This window comes from Micropterus dolomieu, linkage group LG14 (genome assembly GCF_021292245.1).
Source record: "Micropterus dolomieu isolate WLL.071019.BEF.003 ecotype Adirondacks linkage group LG14, ASM2129224v1, whole genome shotgun sequence".
NCBI lineage: Eukaryota > Metazoa > Chordata > Actinopteri > Centrarchiformes > Centrarchidae > Micropterus > Micropterus dolomieu.
The window spans coordinates 23,263,267-23,282,659 of record NC_060163.1 but is presented as its reverse complement, the minus strand read 5'-3'; the positions used below and the strand labels follow the sequence as shown (position 1 = coordinate 23,282,659).

Here is a 19,393-nt window from a genome sequence, read left to right as displayed (position 1 = left end):
GTTAAAATCAAGGGCAACTGGACTTGGTTGAAGATACTGGAAGACGTTTCGTCCCTCATCCAAAGGACTTCTTCAGTTCTGACTGACTGGCAGGGAAACTCAGCTATTTAACCTCAGTGGGGTCGTTATCCCGGGTCATCGATACCGCAGGTTCGTTAGTGTTCCTTGTTGCTGTGACGACAGTCGTTACAGTCGTTAAGACTACCTGTGGCCAAGACTGAACGACCGTTGTTGGTATCTTCACCTGAGGCCAATAGGTTACGTTTGTTGAGTTTCCTGGGAAGTGATGAAAATGTACTTTCCTGCCAACTGCCAATAAACACAAAAGAAGAAGAAAAGAAGAAGAAATGTACTTTCCACCACTGTAAATAAATAAATAAAAAGCTGACAAATTAGCTGGGGAGAATTTGTTTCCTCATGGTGGCAGAATGCAAAAGCCATATTTCAGACCAGCCAATAAAAAGAAAATATTAATCTTTTCTTTTAAACTCACAGCATCCTGGAGTCACCTCTTCATTGTTGATGTTGAGACTAGCGTTCAATTAGCCTTTTAAAATGATAAACTTGGATTAGCAAACACAACTTGCCACTGGATCACAGGGCTGGTGGTTTCTGATTCTGTAGATATTCCAGTAACATCAGTCATCCATCCATTAACAATTTCTACACTGTATTCCTGATGAATGTGATGTTATTTTAATGGCCAAATGGTATTTTCTTTTGAAAACAAGGACTTTTCTAAATGACCCCAAGCCTTTGAACAGTAGGGTACTTTTCACCACTGTAGATTAATTAAAAAAAGCCACCTAATAGACAAAGTGGAGCATTGTTTTCCACGTGGTGGCAGTATGCACAAGCAGAGCTACCAACAACCAGTTTGGTGACGGAGGAAGAAGAGTGGCGCACACAATGCACTGCACGGCTGACAAGGGTTGTGTCTCACTGATTTTCACGATATATTTCCAATTCAGTGGAAACTTGTGAAAGGGCAGCAGCAGCAGGAACCCGTCTGCTTCTCCCTCGCATGTATTCGCACACTGGATTTAGTGAGTATACGAAATCGTTGACCGGAAACGTCTGCGAGTGGTCCAACTAATCCTAAACATTGGATTACACACAGTGAAGGCTGCATGAAGGAGCTGACCAGCCCGACGGGGGCTTGGCCGACACCCTCGTTTATGGAAATCGACACCGAGGCTTTTCATATTTGGGCCTTGATTTTTTTTTCTTTATGATGGAGGTGGGACGAAAGACGAAGTGTGTGTAAAAGAAGCGATTTATCTTTAATCTACGGGCGATTGCTTGCAAAAAAATTCTGCTTCCTTTAAAAAAAAAAACAAAAAAACTAAAAGGTCCTTGTTTGTGGCTTAGCTAGCTAACAGCTGGATCGGCTAACGCTAGCTAGCCATACATGCTAACGTTACGTCTTTCTTTTGATGTGAATTCAACCATTTCTATCGGCCATCAACATGTCGGCAGGAGGAAATTCAGTTATCGTGGCCGCGGATTATTCGTTAGCTTCATGGTGAACTGTCCGGCTTGTCTCTTTACAGCCACGTTTAAAGAATAGAGTGTTATTCTTAGGTTTGCTGGCTGAATATATTGTACTGTATTGAGTTAGCCGTGTTCATGCTAACCAAATGAGCAAAAGAAGCTAATTTGCTGGAGGAGTCAACACTTGCTTAACGTTACCTTAGCATTAGCATTACCTACTTTAACTCAGCTCGTTTAACGTTACTCCTCACATTGGGAGTAATTTACATTAGCTGCCAACAATAATTCACATTTACGCGAAATAATGTCACGGCCACTTGGGTGTTAGTGTAGGATATTTGGGTTCTGGCCTTGCTAACTTAGCTAATTGTACATTTTTGCTAACAGGCAAATACATTTGTCAGCGTGTGCAGAAATTTTTAGGAAATCCTTGAGAATTGTATTGAGCAATGGCATCGTTGGGGTGAGCTTAACTTTGAAATTTATCCCTAAGCGATTTAGTTTTGTCAGCAACACAACTTGTCTTTTTTTTTTTTTTGTTGTTTACATGCGTTTACCTTATCCGGTTGTCGGGTTAAATTCCTTGCTAGCTAGCAAAGGTTAGCCACAAACTGCTATGTCCTGACATTTGTGTATGTCGTGGATGTTTTAAAATTCCCGTGAGGATCTAAGTTGTGAGATGACACTAAAATTTCGCCGAAAGAAAGGCGCTGATGCCGATAGACTGTTGTCAAAGGACGGTAAATAATAGCCACTGGTTCCATTAACGCCATTTTAACAGGGGCTCTCCCTGCGAGGGGCCTGTGTAGTGGTGTTTTATTTGCGGTTCGGTGCCTCCCACCGGACCTGGACTTGAATAAAGTGCCTTTGGTGTCACTGGAGTTACAGAAGAAGGTGCCGTTTCAACATGGAGGGCCAGAGCCGGAGCACTGGATTCAGGCAGAGCCGACGGTCCCGTTCGCAGCGCGACAGGGAGCGGCGGAGGAGGAGAGTAAACCTGGCCGACGAGCGGGCCACATCCCTGTCCTCAGGCTCCGATCGGGAGGCTTGTGGCACAAACAGTATCCTGGGTCCCGGTGGGAGAGAATGCCGGCCCGGTTTCGGGAGACACAGGCCTCCACGTCGGAGGAAGAGAGAGTCTGTGTCCTGCGAGGAAGACATCATTGATGGCTTCTCCATTGCGAGCTTTATCAGCTTGGAGGCACTGGAGGTAAATGTCTACAGCTGTCATTTCATCAAACAGCATTTACTTTCTACATGAGTGTAAACTAAGTGATGGATCACTCTTTAATATGGCGTGGCAGGCAGCTGGATCATCCCTTTCCTCCTAATTGAATTTCATTTGTGTGTGTGTACAGAGCAGCGAGATTAAAACTTAGACATCCTCTTAACTCTCTCCTTCACGTCAAATCCTTCTTCCCTCCAGCTAAAGGTGTGAAAAAGCTGCAGATTTAACTCCCGAACTCTGACACCATCCCTTGCTTGGAGAAAGCAATCCACTCAGGCAACCCCAAACCTCAAGGCATCCCTCTGATGGCTCTGGAGTAGCCTAAATTATTCATGTTCTAATTCAACAAGGTGTTGATGAGCTGCTAAATGGCCTTTTAGAGAAAGAACAAAAAAACTAATCCGCTAGAAAAAGCTTAATTGTCTCTTACTCAACAGGAGTGATTATTCACCTAATACCTTTTTAATTCCTAACTTGCTCAGTCAGGTCTGTTGTCTATTCATCAAGGCAGGGAAGAAATCAGTTAGTTAGTGTGAAGTATCATCAAACAGTCATACATATATGTATATAAATATTTACACAATGTTGACGAGACACAGTTAACATTCGGATGAGGAGAAATAATCTCTAATATTAGTTAAAATGCTGTCAGGGTGGATCTGGTGCTTTTGAACAGGATATCAAATTATTTATCAGTACCTTATGTTGTAAAACTGCCTATATAGACGCACTCATACAGTTCCTCTGTTCTTCTGGGTAACTTGATTTTACAGTCAAATGAACCAGTGAATGCTTAGGTTGATGGTTGGTTACTATCTGAAGCAAAAACAACAGTGTTTACTGGTGGAATGTGGCAATTTCCTTTTATGTGAACATCAAATTTCCTGCCTGAATTTATTAACAGTAACTGCCCGAAGTTATTCTGTAAAATATAATTTATTTAAAAACAACGATTTTCATGTTGAGTTGTATTTATTTTTTATTCCAAATGCAAGTATCTATTTTAGGGACAGTATTATTCTATAATAAACAACACAAACTTCATAACCTTGAAGGATCCAACCAAACCCGTCTACCAAACAGAATAATGACAATATGTGGTCATTTTAAGTTTACGTAGTCCATTTTTCTCACATAGTAGTTGTGGAATATATGCAGCAACATGACCTTGTAATTCACACCCGCTATTTAATTGGATTGCACTTGTTTTACGCCATGTACATTTATTTGGATATACATTTCACTAAATAGTTTAGTCACCTTGTTTTTCTTGAAAACTGTCTTGGGGTTTGAAGAACCACTCTGTACTCAAACTGTCTTTGCATATAGGTCACTGGTTCCTAACCTTTTGAGCTTGTGACCCTTTACAGCCAAGCATCGTCTACTCACAACCCCTCATCACTGAAAATGTCTATGAGCAGTTTGACCAAATAGGGATTTTTTTCACTTTTTAAATTGTTTCATTCTATTAATTTTTGGGGGGCCTGGAGAGGTAATACTCTTTTAAAGTTTTTTTTATTTTTTAACTTCTGCTACTTTTTTTTTTTTTACCAAAAAAAAAATTAAATAATAATTTCTTATTGTTCTATATTATTATTATTATTATTATTATTATTATTATTATTAAGTGTTTTAAATGTATTTTGAATATATTTAAAACAGAAACATCCGACAATAAAAAATGCAATCAAAAGGAATAATTAACACAATAATAAATAAAATATTATTATTATTATTATTATTATTATTATTATTATTATTAATAGTTGAAGCCAAATACATTTTTTGAAACTCTTGTCAAGTTCTTTACATATTTTGTGTAGCGGAGATGCTTATTTCTCTTTTCTAACTTGTTAATCATCTCACAACTCCTCAGATTTATCTTCTGACCCCCTTGATGTAGATATGGTTTTATTTTATCATGGATGTTTGTCAGAGAGATGCTGATTAAACTTTACACTAACTTATTTAGGCTTTAAGTTGTGTGGTGGACCAAATATCACAGTCAAGTTCAGTACTGGTCAACCCCAAAACACACCATATGAGTGAGTGTGCATGCAAACAGCTGAAGTAATAGTCTGATGCAGGCTGTTGTATTGCATTACATCATTCCTGTGTTTCTATTTTTGCGATCACTCAGAGTAGAAACTATGCACAAATTAGGTCTGTCAGGACATTAATCACCATGTATCGAGCCTATGGTCTTTGCCCTCTGGCGTGCATGTCATGCTTATTGGTAAACACAGATTTTTTTTTTCCACATCTCCTTATCAGATGGACTGCTCTCTGAAGCCCAGTCAGCGCACTGATATGCTGGGAAGGAGGAGCAAGGGGAAGAGAGGGCCGGAGGAGAATGGTGGAGGTCCGCTGTCAGAGCCGGAGGAAGGAGCCCCGCACAGCTACTCCAGCAGCTGTTGGAACAAGAGTAGAAATAAGAGAAGGCGGATAGAGGTGAACCGTGTTACGACTCTACTAAGCTTTAATGTGTTGGCTGGATCTTCCTTCATCTTGTCATATGAGATGTCGAGCTAATTCTAAATCAAATAGATATGTTTACATATCTGTACTGCTGGTGACCTGTACATACTGCCGTTTAAAATGACCTTGTAAAACTGGTTTACAACACACATCATTCAAGGTCGTTTTTGTTAATGAAGCAGCGCAGGGTGATTCCTTACAACCAGGAAAGATATTTGACATTTTTTAAAAAGTTAAATCACTGTAAATGATCTAAATGTTTGAAAACCATTGGAGCTAATACACTGTTTTACTTTCTAGGGACATCCTTTGGAGACTGGCTACATTGTGAGTTTTCTAATATTTTAGGGAACATGATGTTCTGCTGTATCAGTGTCCTGCAACACTGTGCCGTGTTTCTGCAAACTGCCTGAAATATTCTAACAAATGCAACTCTTGACTGTTTTCCCCACCTTTTCTTCTTTTAGTGTGACACTGAGAGTGACACAGGAGACAAGGTGTGTACTGCTAACTTGTTCTCTTATCAATATTAATCACAGGTTTTTCTTAGTGAATGTGTGACACTTAACACAGTTCGTACTGCTTGTCACGCTTTGTCAACTTTGTTGCCATCACTTGGTGGAAACATCAGACAGTATTGTTGAATGGGAATTCAAAAATAAACTCAAATCATTTGTTTGACATTTCTAAAGAGATTTTATTAATAAAATAAAAAATGATCAGGGGAAAAAAAGCAAGCAAAAACATACATAGAAATAGAAACATTTACATTTAAAATATGATATAACATATATAAATAAGTATGATATCTGTTATTTAACATCTTTATATGGTATAAGAAATTACAGATGAATATGTTAGCTTTTGTTGAGTATAGATTAAATTAACTCTTTGTTTTGTGTTCCCATCTAGGCGTCTGACAATGACATGGACCCAGTGTTCACAGTCAGTACTCGGAAAGGTATGAGAAATTCAGTTCTGCCCATCGACTTCTTTATTTTCCTGATCTGATGTGCCAGTTGACGGGCCCTCACAAGCCTATATTTAGATCTTAACAGAAAATTATTAAAGTAGCTGAGATTGCTTTAATACTTAAGACATTATATTCTGATTAAATGGGACACTGGCGATGATTTTAGTCAATTATCTGCAAATATGAAAGGATCAGAATACACAGCTTACATATACAGCATGACTTGAAAGATCAGGTGTTTGGTATTCCATGGTATGGGTGTAGTGCAAATTAATTTCCATGGTTTCCCTCTACATACGTTTCTCATGTTTACTCTAAAACGCTGACTTATGTTGTTTCTCCTCTGTAGTTTTGGAACAAGCCCCCTCAAACATGGGCACATCCATGGGCAAAAGCTGCCCGCCTCTACTGGCCCGTTGTGGTGGCATCTCACGGTTGATGGTGACGCCGAGAGTATCTGGCCTGGAGCGAAGCCAGGAGAAAAACTTGGAGCAGCATTTCCCAGAGCCCGGTGGTTCTTCTACCTCTTCTGCCCCCTTCTCTTGCCTGCCTTCCCACCCGGTCGCCCCCTCAGGCGGGGTCCCCCGTCACAACCCGTTCAATGGTAACGGCAGCCGCCACAACGGCAGCCCCCCACTCTCCAAACCCAAACCCTTCCTCACTTTGGCTGGACGATCTCACGCCATCTACAACAGGTATGTAAATGAGGAGGATCATTTTTTGTTGTTTTGTTTTTACAGTGAACCCCTCTTGGCTTAATTCTTTTTCAGTGATTGGATTTGAGTGCCAAAAATGGAAAATGTGATTCATTATTATTGTTTTGTTTCATCTCAGGAGCAGCACCCCAGTCAAACCTCCCTTAGCTGCTTCATCTGTTGCATCTTCCTCATCCTCCATGCGTCCCCCGACTCCTTCCACCAGTGTGTCCCTGCCCTACATGAGGGGCTCAGGAACCTCAGGGCCCCTCCGACCCCCATCCCGTGCCAACTCTGGTGCTCTGTTCACATCCTCACCTGGCCTGCCTCCCCCTCCACCTCTACTACAAGGTCCTGCCCACTCAACAGCAGCAGGTACAGTCAACAGGAATGCTTCTTTTCACTGCTGTTACTGTCTGCCGCTCTCTTTCAGTTATGACTAAAACGTTACTAAAATAAACCAAACCCAGACTTCCTCTGGCAGTTGTCTGGGTTCGTCCGGGTGTTGAGGAAGTTGTGTATTGATAAACTAAAGTGTGATCCCATCAGCTCTACAAGTATTACATTTGTTGTAGAAAGCAGAAGCTGCATGTTGCATTGTGTTTGGAAATTAGTAGCACTTTTTTTCAAAATAAATTATTATTCTTGAGTCTGTCATGTGGTAAAAGCAGGCAATATAATGTATGAACATTGTAAACTATTTATGCCAATCAGGGGTATGATTTATGATGTGAATGTTTTAATTTTTTTAATTAACTTTATTTATTTTCTCTCCCTTTTCTTGACACCCTCCACTATAGATCAGGAAATGATGCGTCAAAACTTAAACTCCCACTTCTTGAATTCGCAAGAGCGCGAGGGCAGACGCAGCGTCCCAGGGGCTGACAATAATGCCGCAGCTGCAGGCCGCTCCACTCCTGGTGGTCCATCAACATCTGGCTCCGCACCGGGTTCATCAGGCCGGACGTCTCAGAACCAGACGAGCGTACAGCCCCTGGCCTTCCAGTTCCATCAACACAACCACCAGCACCAACATACGCACACCCACCACTTCACACACCCTTCATTCCTGCACCCCACAGCTACCGCACCGCCTCTGGTGAGATGCTTTCTTATGCTGAACATCTGCGTCGTACTTGAAATTCCAGTGTGACTGGAATGTGTTTTTTGAGATGTTTTAACCCACGCATTGCTTTTGTCTTTTCAGTTTGATAAGTATCCCGGAAAAATGGACGGGCTGTACCGACACCCTGTGAGTACTTTGTGTAACCTTACGGATTTATGAGGGTGACAATAATTTACAGATTAGATGATAAAACCACAAGGTGTAGAATAACTTTCCGCTCTATTTTAGGTCCTTAGACAGCTGAAACAATAACACAATTTAAAGGGTACCATACAGCATTGATTTAATTTACTTGTTCAGTGGTCACTAAACTGTGTGTGTGTCTGTCGTGGTAGTTCTTTCAACAATACCCACCACCCCCAGTGCCGAGTATCCAGCCTGTGATTCCTCCTGCTGGGCCTTTCAGCTCCTTGCAAGGAGCATTTCAGCCAAAGGTGAGAAAATCTCTTCACATCTTTGCATTAATTAATCCTAGGCCCCCCTAGATGTAATTTTGTCAGGGGACTTCTCATTACCTGGTGCAGTTTTTGTCTCGACATTGGCCAGAATGACCTTTTCATTTGATCGCTCACACTGGGATTCCACTGATGAAAATACCAAGTGTGTTTAATAACTATTAGGACTTCACAGACAATGTCACAAGCCCCGGATGGTAATTTATCGCGGCGCGCTGACCCTCTCACAGCGGGGGCTTCATAAAGTCTACCTTTGTAATCATGTAGCCTTACGTACCCTCTGAAAAATGATTTCAGAGGAAAAAGAAAAAAAGATTTGTTGTGATCTAGTCGGTGCTTGGCCCTACCAGCTTCAGTTACAGTGAGAACACATGAGAACCATCAGGTGTATATCATTTTTAGATCAGTAGGTTGTGGCTGATGTGTTGTGCTGTGTTTGACAGCCTCTTGTCCCTCAGGGAACCGGTTCTGATATAAGCGCAAGACTCGGGGTTGTGCCTCACCACCTTCAGCCCAAAGACCCCAGGGTAAGGACCACATGCTTACTTACAAGCTGCAGTTTGCATCATTCCTTCTGTTTGCATAGAACTGCAGAGATGTGGACAGCCAGTTTAGGCGAAGATGTGCTGCAACACGGGCCTAGTCAGTGCAGTAAAGAGTGCAAAACTATTCCTCATAAAGAGGGAGATATGCTGATTAAAAGTGGTTTCACACTTCTGTTCTCTTGTAGCTAACTGATCCATTTGGGACATCGTTGAAAATCAGTAATGTAAGCAAAAACAGATGTTTTGAATCCCTTGGCTCCTTAAAACCTTCAGCCTGTTTTACTTTTTCACTGCTTCACTCACTCTTTGCACTAATCTCACTTGTAATCTTGACTGCTACTGGTCTATTATCCTGCCCTTGCACACCCAGTTAGATACTTCAGACCCAGAAATTACCCCGTGTATAATGTATGTCCGTGATTTCCTTGTATCGCTGCTTATGCATTTATCACTGACTTTTTTTTATTTTATTTCTCCAAACTTATCCTGCGCTCTAGTGAGTAACCTTATCTTCAGCTGGAAAACAGCCCTTGTCTAGAGGCTAGACAAGAGATTTCTGAACAACAGGAAGAACATCTGACTCTGTGTGCAAAGGCTTTAAAGTTGCGCATGCGAGATTCGTGGAGTAACATAATAAACACCTGCTATTTTTTGTTTTTGCTTTGCAGAAACCAGGAAAATGGTGTGCTATGCATGTATATGTGGCCTGGATGATTCTAACCCATCAGAAAAAAGTAAAGGTACGTGTTTGAAATCATTTGCTGTAATTTCCCTGATTTGTAAAATACAGTTCAATTGAATAGGCATATTGAGAGAATAAAATCATTAAGTAGTTGTATCCCAGTGAGATGGTCACTCAGTAGACAGAGAAAGGTTTAAATAGAAGCGGTCTTAACTCCCTTAAATGCCTGGTTAACTTTTCTACCCAATTCTTTCAGCTGATGCAGGCTGATCCTCACAAGTTGGACTTCCGTAGTGACCTGCTGGCCCGTCTTCCTGGAGCTGGGGGACTGGGCCCCCTCGGGCCCATAGGAGGAGCCCTGCCCCCGACTCATGATCTGACCAGGCCGCCCAGTCTGTTCTCAGCTACAGGTGCTAGCCTAAATATTTTTGTCTCCCAAGAACAGTTGGCAGAATGTGAATTTAATGTGTTGCATGACTTAAATGGTATAAATGCTGTCTGGGCAATTTGTCCTTAGTGTTGTTTCAGTATTTCACTGCTGCACACACACATTTTACTAATTTCTTAAAGAACTCATCAACTCCTTCTCTTACCACTTATTATTTGCTTTCTGATTAGTTCTGTCCTCACATCCCTGAGGTTTGACAGCATTGCTATCTTGAGTCACAGCGTGTGTGTGTGTGAGAGTGAGAGAGAGAGAGAGAGAGAAAGAAACTTGATTTGATTACTTGTGACATTTATTTTCCTTTACTATTACTTCTTTCCCCTCAGGGCCAGTCAATCCGTCCTCAGCTCCTTTCATCTCCCCATCAACGCCCCACTCCTCTTTCCTCCCACCAACTGCACACTTGGGTAAGAGCAGCTTAAAAAGGCACATCTGTATGCCACTTGTACACCACAACCACTGTCTGTCGCTTTGATTCACCTACCTGAGATTTTACTTTGACCTTGACTATTCATAAATTAATAGAAACCATTTGCACATTTATCGTTGGTAGAGTTTCCATAAGTTAAATGTTGAGTGTGTAATTATAATAATAATTTAGGAGGATCTATTGACAGAAATGCAATATAATATACATAACTATGTTTTCAGCGGCATATAATGAACCGTTATGTTATTACCTTAGAATGAGACATTTCTATCTACATTCACCGCGAATCCTCTTACATGGACGCCACCACGTCGTGCCGCCATGTTTCTACAGTGGTCCAAAACGGACAAACTGCTACAGAATTTTGTCACTACGTTGACTACATACGAAAAACAAGTAGTATTAGTAGTAGTAGTATTATTACTGGTCTGGTTTATTAAACGTGAGAAGAGAAGTGAAATTTGGACAAACGGAGGCCCACACGTATTATTTAGCAAAAGAGCAGACAGAGGGTGTCGGCCACAGTAGCTTCTCCTCCATGCTTGCAAAGGGAGGCGTGAGCGGTGACTGATGGTGCATTCCTGTCGCGGAATAATCAGATTTATTTTTTTCCTCCTCAAATCTTTATTGAAGAGGAATAAAGTGTCCATGGGACATAAAGAAGTACAGTATTAAATTGATATAATGTACAACCTCATGGAGGAAAAAGTACAAAGTTAGTTATTTTTTTTTTTACTGCTGAATTTACAAATGACATTAGAATTAATACATTTATTATGACTACTTATTTCTTCCGAGGAGCAAGTGAATGCACCGTGAGCCGTTTGTTGCAATTCGCAACCCTCACCACTAGATGCCACTAAAACGTAAACACTCAACCTTTAAATGTAACTTGGAATTTAGCTCCGTTTTGATTCAGTAAAACTGCAGTATTTTTGTGTCCATGTTCTTGCATGTGAATGAAGACATTTCAGAAGTTTAAGCACGGCTTAAACCCTTTTATAGAAATATAATTCCATGAGCCTTTGTATCAACACAGCATTTCTGATGATTATCTGCGTTGGTGTCTTAGATCCGTATGGCCGATCCCCACCCTTCACCCCCCTGGGAGCCCTCGGTTCTGGTGCCTTTGGAGGACTTGGCAGCCCAACACTGGGTCAGTCTTACGGTTTCTCTACTCTTGAAACACGAGGCTTAAAGGATAGGTTTAGGGTTTTTTTCCAAGTCTGTCTTAACACAATCCTCTCTTGTCATGTGTATGTTGAAAGAGTAAGTGGCCTTTCAGACTGAAGAAAAGGCCCTGAATTAAAACAACTTCAGGCTCTGCATTGGTCTAGCGTCAGGTACCCGTGAGACAGTGAAATGCAGTCCATTTTGGGTAAGAGATGAATCAGTTTGAAGGCTTATCAGATGCCAAAACACTGCACAGCCATTTATAATACTATGAGACAGGATTTTACTCGGGTGGCACGGCAGGAATTGTTTTATCTTTCGATGCAAAGAAAAATGGCGTCACCTTTTACTAAATAATTTCTCTTGATTGGCCGCTGCAGAGCCCTGCCAGATGACGCCATATTGCGTTGGAGCAAAAATGGAGACCGCTTTTTTGCTGCACAATGGTGACCATATTAAGGTCTTTTCACACAGGAAGCGACACTCTGCCTGCGTAGTCGCCTGGCCCTGGTCGCTCTGCGCTTGTCATGTGAACACAGATACGAGAGTAAACGGAAGGCACTCTTTAGATGGTAACCATGGCAACAGCTTCTGTGCGCTACTGTATTCCTTAGTAAAACTATAAGTAACATTAGTTGCTAGGCTATATTATATTATTTATACTCATATAGATGATAAATCTAGTCGTGCAAATGCCCTCCTCTTAATGTCCAGATAACTGTTCAGTGAACACTTATATATTTCAGGGAAGTCGCAGACGGCGAGGATCAGTCTCTCATCCATCTTCTTTTTGTGCTGCGCGTCGCGTACAGAGGGGCGGGCGTGTGCGTGAGACGAGCACAACCGCGACAGTTTCACAGAACACGCCCGCTTGTCGCTACGCCTGTCGCAAATGCCCTCGCCTCCCTTCCCTCTCATTGAAAATGAATTACGAGGCGCGTAAATCGCTTCCCGTGTGAAAAGGCTTTTAGTCTTTGTAAACATTCCTGCTCTTCATGAAGTGATCCATTTTAGGAGACTCCACTTAAGAAATGGGAGACAACATCCACAGTCCTCCTTCAGTTCAACAATGCATCCTAATGTTCAGCTGATGCTAAAATGAGGCTTTAGCAGTCTTTAGAGTTGGCCCAATCAAGTGTATCCTGGCTGTCTTGTGTAGATTTATTACTGGTGTTGTGTAACAACAAACCTAGATGCAACAAAATACTAGGACTCAACAAGGAAATGCTGTCTGGAGAAGCATGCAGAGGGAATTTTGTTCTAAATTTTTACCCTATTTGGGTAACTCAGAATGCTGAAGCCTCATTGGCTACAGCTTGAATTTGAAAAGCATTTTTGCACAGAACACTGTGAGGTTTTGTCCCCCATCTTTTACAGTATACTCGCACAAGGAAGGGATCACGTCACATCAAGTATGGACAGGAGGAATAATTACAACAACCAGTAAATCAATATACATGTGGCATATGAGGGTTGAAGACAGACTTCAAAAATCCAAACCTATCCTTTAAGTCTCACTGCAACTCTAGAGCTCTGTCTGTAGGGTAGATGCTATAAGGTACGGTATGCGTGTTAAAGAGTACTCCGGGTTTGTGATTACAACTTGTCAACTGAAAAAAGTGTAATATTTGGAACTTAGGAAAGATTGGATTCAATTTAATCGAAGTAAAGAACATGTGTGGGCGGAAAACAATTAAGTCTTCTCACCCATGTAATGCACTGCTATTCAATGTATAAATCGTCGGCATATCTGTCTGAGCGTGGGAGTATCGTGAAACACACAAATTGTCAGTCTTACTGTGATTGGATCTCCTCTCCATACTCGGCTAATGAAAAACGATGATTAGTGATTGTTGAGGCTTGTCGAGTCGGACCAATCCTGATTGACGTCGGCAATCAAGTCTGTTCAAAACAGAACCGAGGCGCGGAAAGCAATGCATCTTACACGCGCACAAGCCTGAGCTCACTAGTGTCACACTTCGCTAGGTAATCCATATTTTAAGTTTTTCAATGGCCTCTGTAGATCCTTGCATAACAAATCTCACATCTATTATAGTTACAATAGCACTTTGTAAAATAAGATTATCCATTAATATCACAAAGTCTGTAAACATCTTGAATTAAAATTTTGTAAAGAAGTCAAATTAACACTTAGGAAGATTAATATGCTTTTAGCAGGTTATTTTTAAGTACCAACGGTAAAGGATTCATCCAGATTGCAGCTACTTGTTGTATTCAGCAGCTAATCTGCTAATGTGGTGTGGGTTGAAAACAGGAAGTGGGGAGGGGGCTATTTCCAAAGAGACTGATCAACTTTCATGCTAGCCTGTTATTCTCATGACAGATTTCTGACTGTAGCTGGTTATGTTCCTCTCATGCCACTATCAGACAATAAAATGGATATTGTATTGTGAGCATTTCTTGTGACAGTGCAGTACTGCATGGTTTAATTGTAGGATATGAGGAGGCTTAAATAAAACTATTAACAACACACTTCTCTTACTCACACGTCTCCTAACTGTAAAACAACTACAGCGGATATTTAGTGAGGAACTGAGATCTGGTCATAAATACATGGTGGAGCTTTAACACCGCCTCTGATTATTCCCTCTTCCTGCCTTTACTACTACCAGCGCAGCTTTGATCTAGACCTGGGAATTGTTTTAGAAATCCTGGTGCCAGGATATAGATATATTTGAGGTTTGGTACCGATAATCAAAACATTACGTTTTTGATGGAGACATTGCAAAAAATGCTACCATAGACAAGTTTTTCTCAAAGAATGTTTTTTAAATGCATCAGGTGTATGTATAATGTTTACATACAAGAACGTCACCTAAATATATCCTGTATAAACTAAAAATCAGGAATTATTAGATTACTTAGTAAGTAAAAACATTTAAAAAAAATCTGACCAAGCACTTGTTACCGGACATTTTTTGTTACTCTTAGTTTGGAGATTTAAATACCCAGCCCTACGTCCACTGCCGAGCAGGATAAACTTGTCTTAACTTTGGCTGAGGCGTTTGTTTGCATCACTCACTGCTTTTCTTCTCCCTTAATGCTTTTCTCTCCTGTCTTATAGCACAGCTACAGCTCAGCTGTCACTGTCAGAGACATGCTGTGGTTGGCTGTGCTGGGCTTTGTCATTGATATACAAGTACAAGGTTGGATGCATTAATTTAAGCTGTGAAGACTGGAAGCAGTCTAAATCAAAGTCCAATATAAAAGCATGGATTAGACATTTCTGTCAAATTGGGTAAAAATGATGGTTTATTGGGGGGTTTTCCCATCATTTAGTTGTGTTGGAACAACTAGACCAAGCTGGGAGAGATTGCTAAACCATGTCGCTTTAAGGGTTACAAGAGGTTTGATCATTTAGCAAGGACCAACTTGTTTTGATCACTATTTCCTTTGTACAGAAGTTGTTCAAACAATACAAGCAAGTTTAGAGCTATAAAATGGACTTGTGTTACTTTTAACTTTTTAATATCAGATCAGATGCTAACAATAAAACGTGGTGTAAAGCATGTGGATTTTACTTCCACAAGATGGCACACAACAGTTTTGCAAAATATTTAACTGGAAGGTTTTAAGGTATAAAATGTGTTTATCTGACTTCTACTTGTTAACCACTATGCAGTGTTTTGTTGTTGTTGTTGTTGTTTTTTTTGTTTTGGTTTGCTTTCTAACACAAAATGTCTTTTTGGTTTGCAGCGAGCTCTGTATTCGCCCCTAAAGAGTCACCGGCTAGTGTGGTTGGAGGCTTGCCCAACCCTAACCATCATGACCCATGGAACCGTCTACATGGTGGCCCATCTGGGTTCCCTTCTGGCCCCAGCTGGGCTAAAGGGGCAGACAAGCGTGACGAGCGGGATCGAGGAAAGGAAGGCGAGAGGAGAGACATCCCCCACATCAAGGACGAAAAGGACAGGTATGACATTCAGCTGATTACAGTGCTGGCTTTATATTTAAAGGAGTAGCTTGGATGTTTTGACTTGAGGTGGTATTAGTTAGCAATCAGTACCCACATTACAGTAGTACAGTAAGGGAGATCCGTGATCATAGGACTTAGGCAGTCCTATGATCACGGATCTCCCTTACTGTACTACTGTAATGTGGGTACTGATTAGCAATTAGCAAAACTAAAACACAAAATAAATTTAACACAGCAGGATCTAACAAAATTTTTCTTGTATCTCAATATTGTAGAACCATTTGTTGACTAATTCAAGTGTGCATTGTAGCTTGTTTACATTATCCATGCTGCCATTAAAGCTTGAATTATCAGTCTATCTTTTATATACTGTATATGCATATATAACCGGACATTTATACTAGTGTTAACTGTAGTTAAAGTGATGCATAATATGGATTTGTCACTGTTTGCTTCCGTCATTTAACTGTTGTATTGTGTTTTGCAGAGACAATATGCTGTATGGCCGACCACCTGTGAGAATGTCTCCAGTTCCCCCTTCCTTCAAGCCCCGCAGTAGCACCCCAGTTTCCCACGTTAATGGCCACAGTAGTGCCCTGGCGGGGAGTAGTGGTCCTATTGAGGACCTGACACGCAGCTTAAATAGAGACAGAGACCGCGAGCGAGACAGAGATGGGGATAAGAGGCCGCTGCCAACAGTGTCTTCACGGGGGCTGCCTCTTGGCTCCTCATCTTTAGTAGCAGACAGGGACAGACCACGGTCTTCCTCATCTTCTGTGCTCACTACTCCCCCACCCTCGAACCGCTCAGCCCCATCTCCTTTGGACCTTTACCCCCGACCACTGGCCCCGACAGCACATAGCCTCCACAACGAACCCTCACACTCCCAAAGAGACAGCAGCCTCCCTGCTTCTTCCACAGCTCCTGCCTCTGTCACTTCTTTGTCTCAGGCCAAGAAGTCTGACCGGACCACAACACCCGTCTCCAAACCTCCCATGCTTCTCCCGCCAGTTAAAGTTAAAGAGGAGAAGAAAGAGGAGCCGGAGCATATCCCCATCACCCTGCCTCCCCCGGCACCCAACCACGGCTTTGACCGTCCCAACAGCCATCCACACCACCATAGGTCTGGTACCCCTTCATCTTCCTCTTTATCACTGACTCCCACTGGTGTTCCCCTCATGTCACACGCTCCAAACCACCCTCCTTCCCACCAACACCTTTCCCTGCTGGATCGCTCCAGGGCCATTGAAGCTTATCTGGGGAGCACAGGGGCTGCTGGGTTGATGGTGGGTCCAGGAGGAGAACGTTTCGCTCATGGTCCAGGCCACGGACATCCACAGGGTCCACATAGCTTCACTTGGGACCCTCGGAGGGAGCTGGCCGCTCAGCAGCAGCATCAGCATCGGAGGGAGGCTTTGGCACTTTGGTCAGACCCTCACCTAGCCCTTCGATCTGATCCACATCTGACTCGACTGCTCCAGCATCAGCGCCTTCTAGAAGCAGCTGCTTCAGTCGCCTCTCACCACCCTCCGACATCTACCTCTTCTGCCCCCACCTCTGCTGCCCGTCAGGAGTTCGGCCTAATGGCCCATCACTTTGACCGCCCTCACCTTGGACCACCTGGAGGAGGACTGATGGATGAGGAGCAGCGTACACAGATCCTGAGGGAAGACTTTGAGCGGGCTCGCTACTTTGGGATGCACCCACACCTTCCTCCTGGCTCACATCTCTCAAGCCCCTCTCATGCTGCTACCGCCGCTCACCTGGAGCAGCTCCACCCTGGCCTTCTCTCCCACTCACTCCCCCCTGGAGCCTCTCCTGCCTCCCAGCATCACGCTGGCCTGTACGCCCGTCTAGGCCACCTAAACCCACACCACGTGCCCAACGGCATCCTGGCAAAGACTCCCGCAGGCTTGGTGGGAGCTCTGTCAATGGGGGTACCGCCTCCACTCATTCCGTCCATCACCAGCCGGTCGTCCACACCTCCCCGCGGTTCAAGACTTGGAGGGCCAGGTGAGCTGGCACTGTACAGCACCCACAAAGACGGAGAGTCCAGATAGTACAGGGACAACACTGGAGGAGATTAAGGGAAATGTCAGGATCACTGTGCTGCTCTCAACCTGCCACCTTTTCCTCTTGCAGACTACTAAACCCTGCCCCCTCCCAGTTCCACAACCAAACCAACTACAGTCCCACCTCAAAGAAAGGGGTAACCATGACTGGCTGGAGGTGATTGTAGGGAGGGAAATGCAAGACTCATCAGTGTGACTTGGAATATGCGCAATGGTTCCGTCTGTGCAATTTAAAGGTACATGGTTTCTGTGCATCCTTGGTGTATTTTTAGTTTTATACTGGCTGTTGGTTATTACCGAAGTCAATTCTGAAAGGTGTATGAAGAGGCAGAGGACAGCTATTTTTATTTTTATTTTTTTTCCATTTGTCAGGTGAATTATGATCCATGCTTTTCAGCAAGCCTTTTCCGGGTGGATTGGAAATGACTTCCAGAGGGATGTACACTGTGAAAACATGTCAAGGGTTCATCCTCAGCTTGGTTAACTCATGGGATATTATAAAGCCCTCCTCTACATCAATCAACCCTGACTGGGTGTTGTGGATGAGGGTCTTTAGAAATACAATGGTGAAGTTGTGTCTTTTTGTCATTGACAGATTACTGATGACACCATTTAATGAAGATCAGTAAGCATTGCACCTCAGTTTCCTGCTTTACCCAAAAATCTAAACCCTCAGCTTCACTGATAACAAGATTCAACCTTTTTTGGCTTGTTTTTTTTTGTTTGTTTGTTTTCAAAAGGATGAATGGCGAAATGACTTGTGCTACACTGTGTGAGTGAACACAGTATTTTAGAGCTTCCTGTAACTGTTTCCCAGTCTCCTCTTGACTATATGTGCAGGACCAGATTATAGTAGTCTAGAGAAATTGCCTTTGTAATTATTATTCTTAACATTAATTATCTTCTATAATAATAAATATATTCACTGTTATGTTATTTGTCTTTGTTTCGGGTATCAACCAGTACTCTCTCCCCAGGTAATCTGTTCTCCAAATCATGCAAACGACAAAGCAAAAGGCTTGCTTCACAGAAAACTTTTTAGTGTGTGTGAACATTAAGCCGTATCCATTGCAACCTCTGGCCTCTTCAAGGATCTCATCTATGGCTTTGTTACGCTGAGAAGGGAGGTTTGCGTGTGCGTCATTGGTTGTGTGTTATATCCATTTGGGACTAAGGAGTCAAGTTGTTTCATCAACACAAATAAGTTATATACATGGATAAGTGGGACGTCTGCTGAAGAACTGAAAAAAAAAAATATATGTACTTGTGTCAAATGACAACTAGACAGTGGGTATCCTGAGAGGGAAAAGACTGGGTCGATTATTTTAATATGACCATTTTATACCTTTCAAACCCCTCCCCTAGAGACCACAAAGATTAATTATTAAATGAATTGTTGTTTACTCTGTTGTGTGGGTCTTTTGTTCTGAGTTTTTTTTATATTACTGCTAACTATTGATTTATCTGCAAATTCTTGACCAGTTATTCTAAAAAATCTACAACAGTGAAAACCACAAGTACATGTAGCTTGAGATGACAAATCAAAATATCAAAAATGATTCCTTTGTCTGACCAAAGATCTTCAGTTTACTATCAAAGACCAAGAAAACAAGCACATATTTACATTTTAGAAAAATAATTGGCAATGCGTCAGCGTTTT

General features: G+C 42.2%; 1 protein-coding gene across 4 annotated transcripts; it reads left to right on the top strand.

The window, feature by feature from the left end:
- Nucleotides 1-902: 902 nt before the first annotated feature.
- Nucleotides 903-19,136, top strand: fbrs (fibrosin). Of its 4 annotated transcripts, none has more exons than XM_046068095.1 (18): nt 903-2,704; nt 4,997-5,173; nt 5,501-5,527; nt 5,668-5,697; nt 6,113-6,161; nt 6,523-6,868; nt 7,008-7,243; nt 7,669-7,967; nt 8,076-8,120; nt 8,330-8,428; nt 8,893-8,976; nt 9,180-9,218; nt 9,663-9,734; nt 9,933-10,086; nt 10,448-10,528; nt 11,624-11,707; nt 15,442-15,658; nt 16,149-19,136. In XM_046068095.1, exons 1-18 carry the CDS (start codon nt 2,402-2,404, stop codon nt 17,719-17,721), a joined length of 3,915 nt encoding a protein of 1,304 aa, XP_045924051.1. In that variant the 5' UTR covers nt 903-2,401; the 3' UTR covers nt 17,722-19,136. The 4 variants fall into 4 exon arrangements, with proteins under 4 accessions (XP_045924051.1, XP_045924052.1, XP_045924054.1 ...); XM_046068096.1 differs by having other exon boundaries at nt 904-2,704; nt 8,908-8,976; XM_046068098.1 differs by lacking the exon at nt 9,180-9,218 and having other exon boundaries at nt 904-2,704; nt 8,908-8,976.
- Nucleotides 19,137-19,393: the final 257 nt, after the last annotated feature.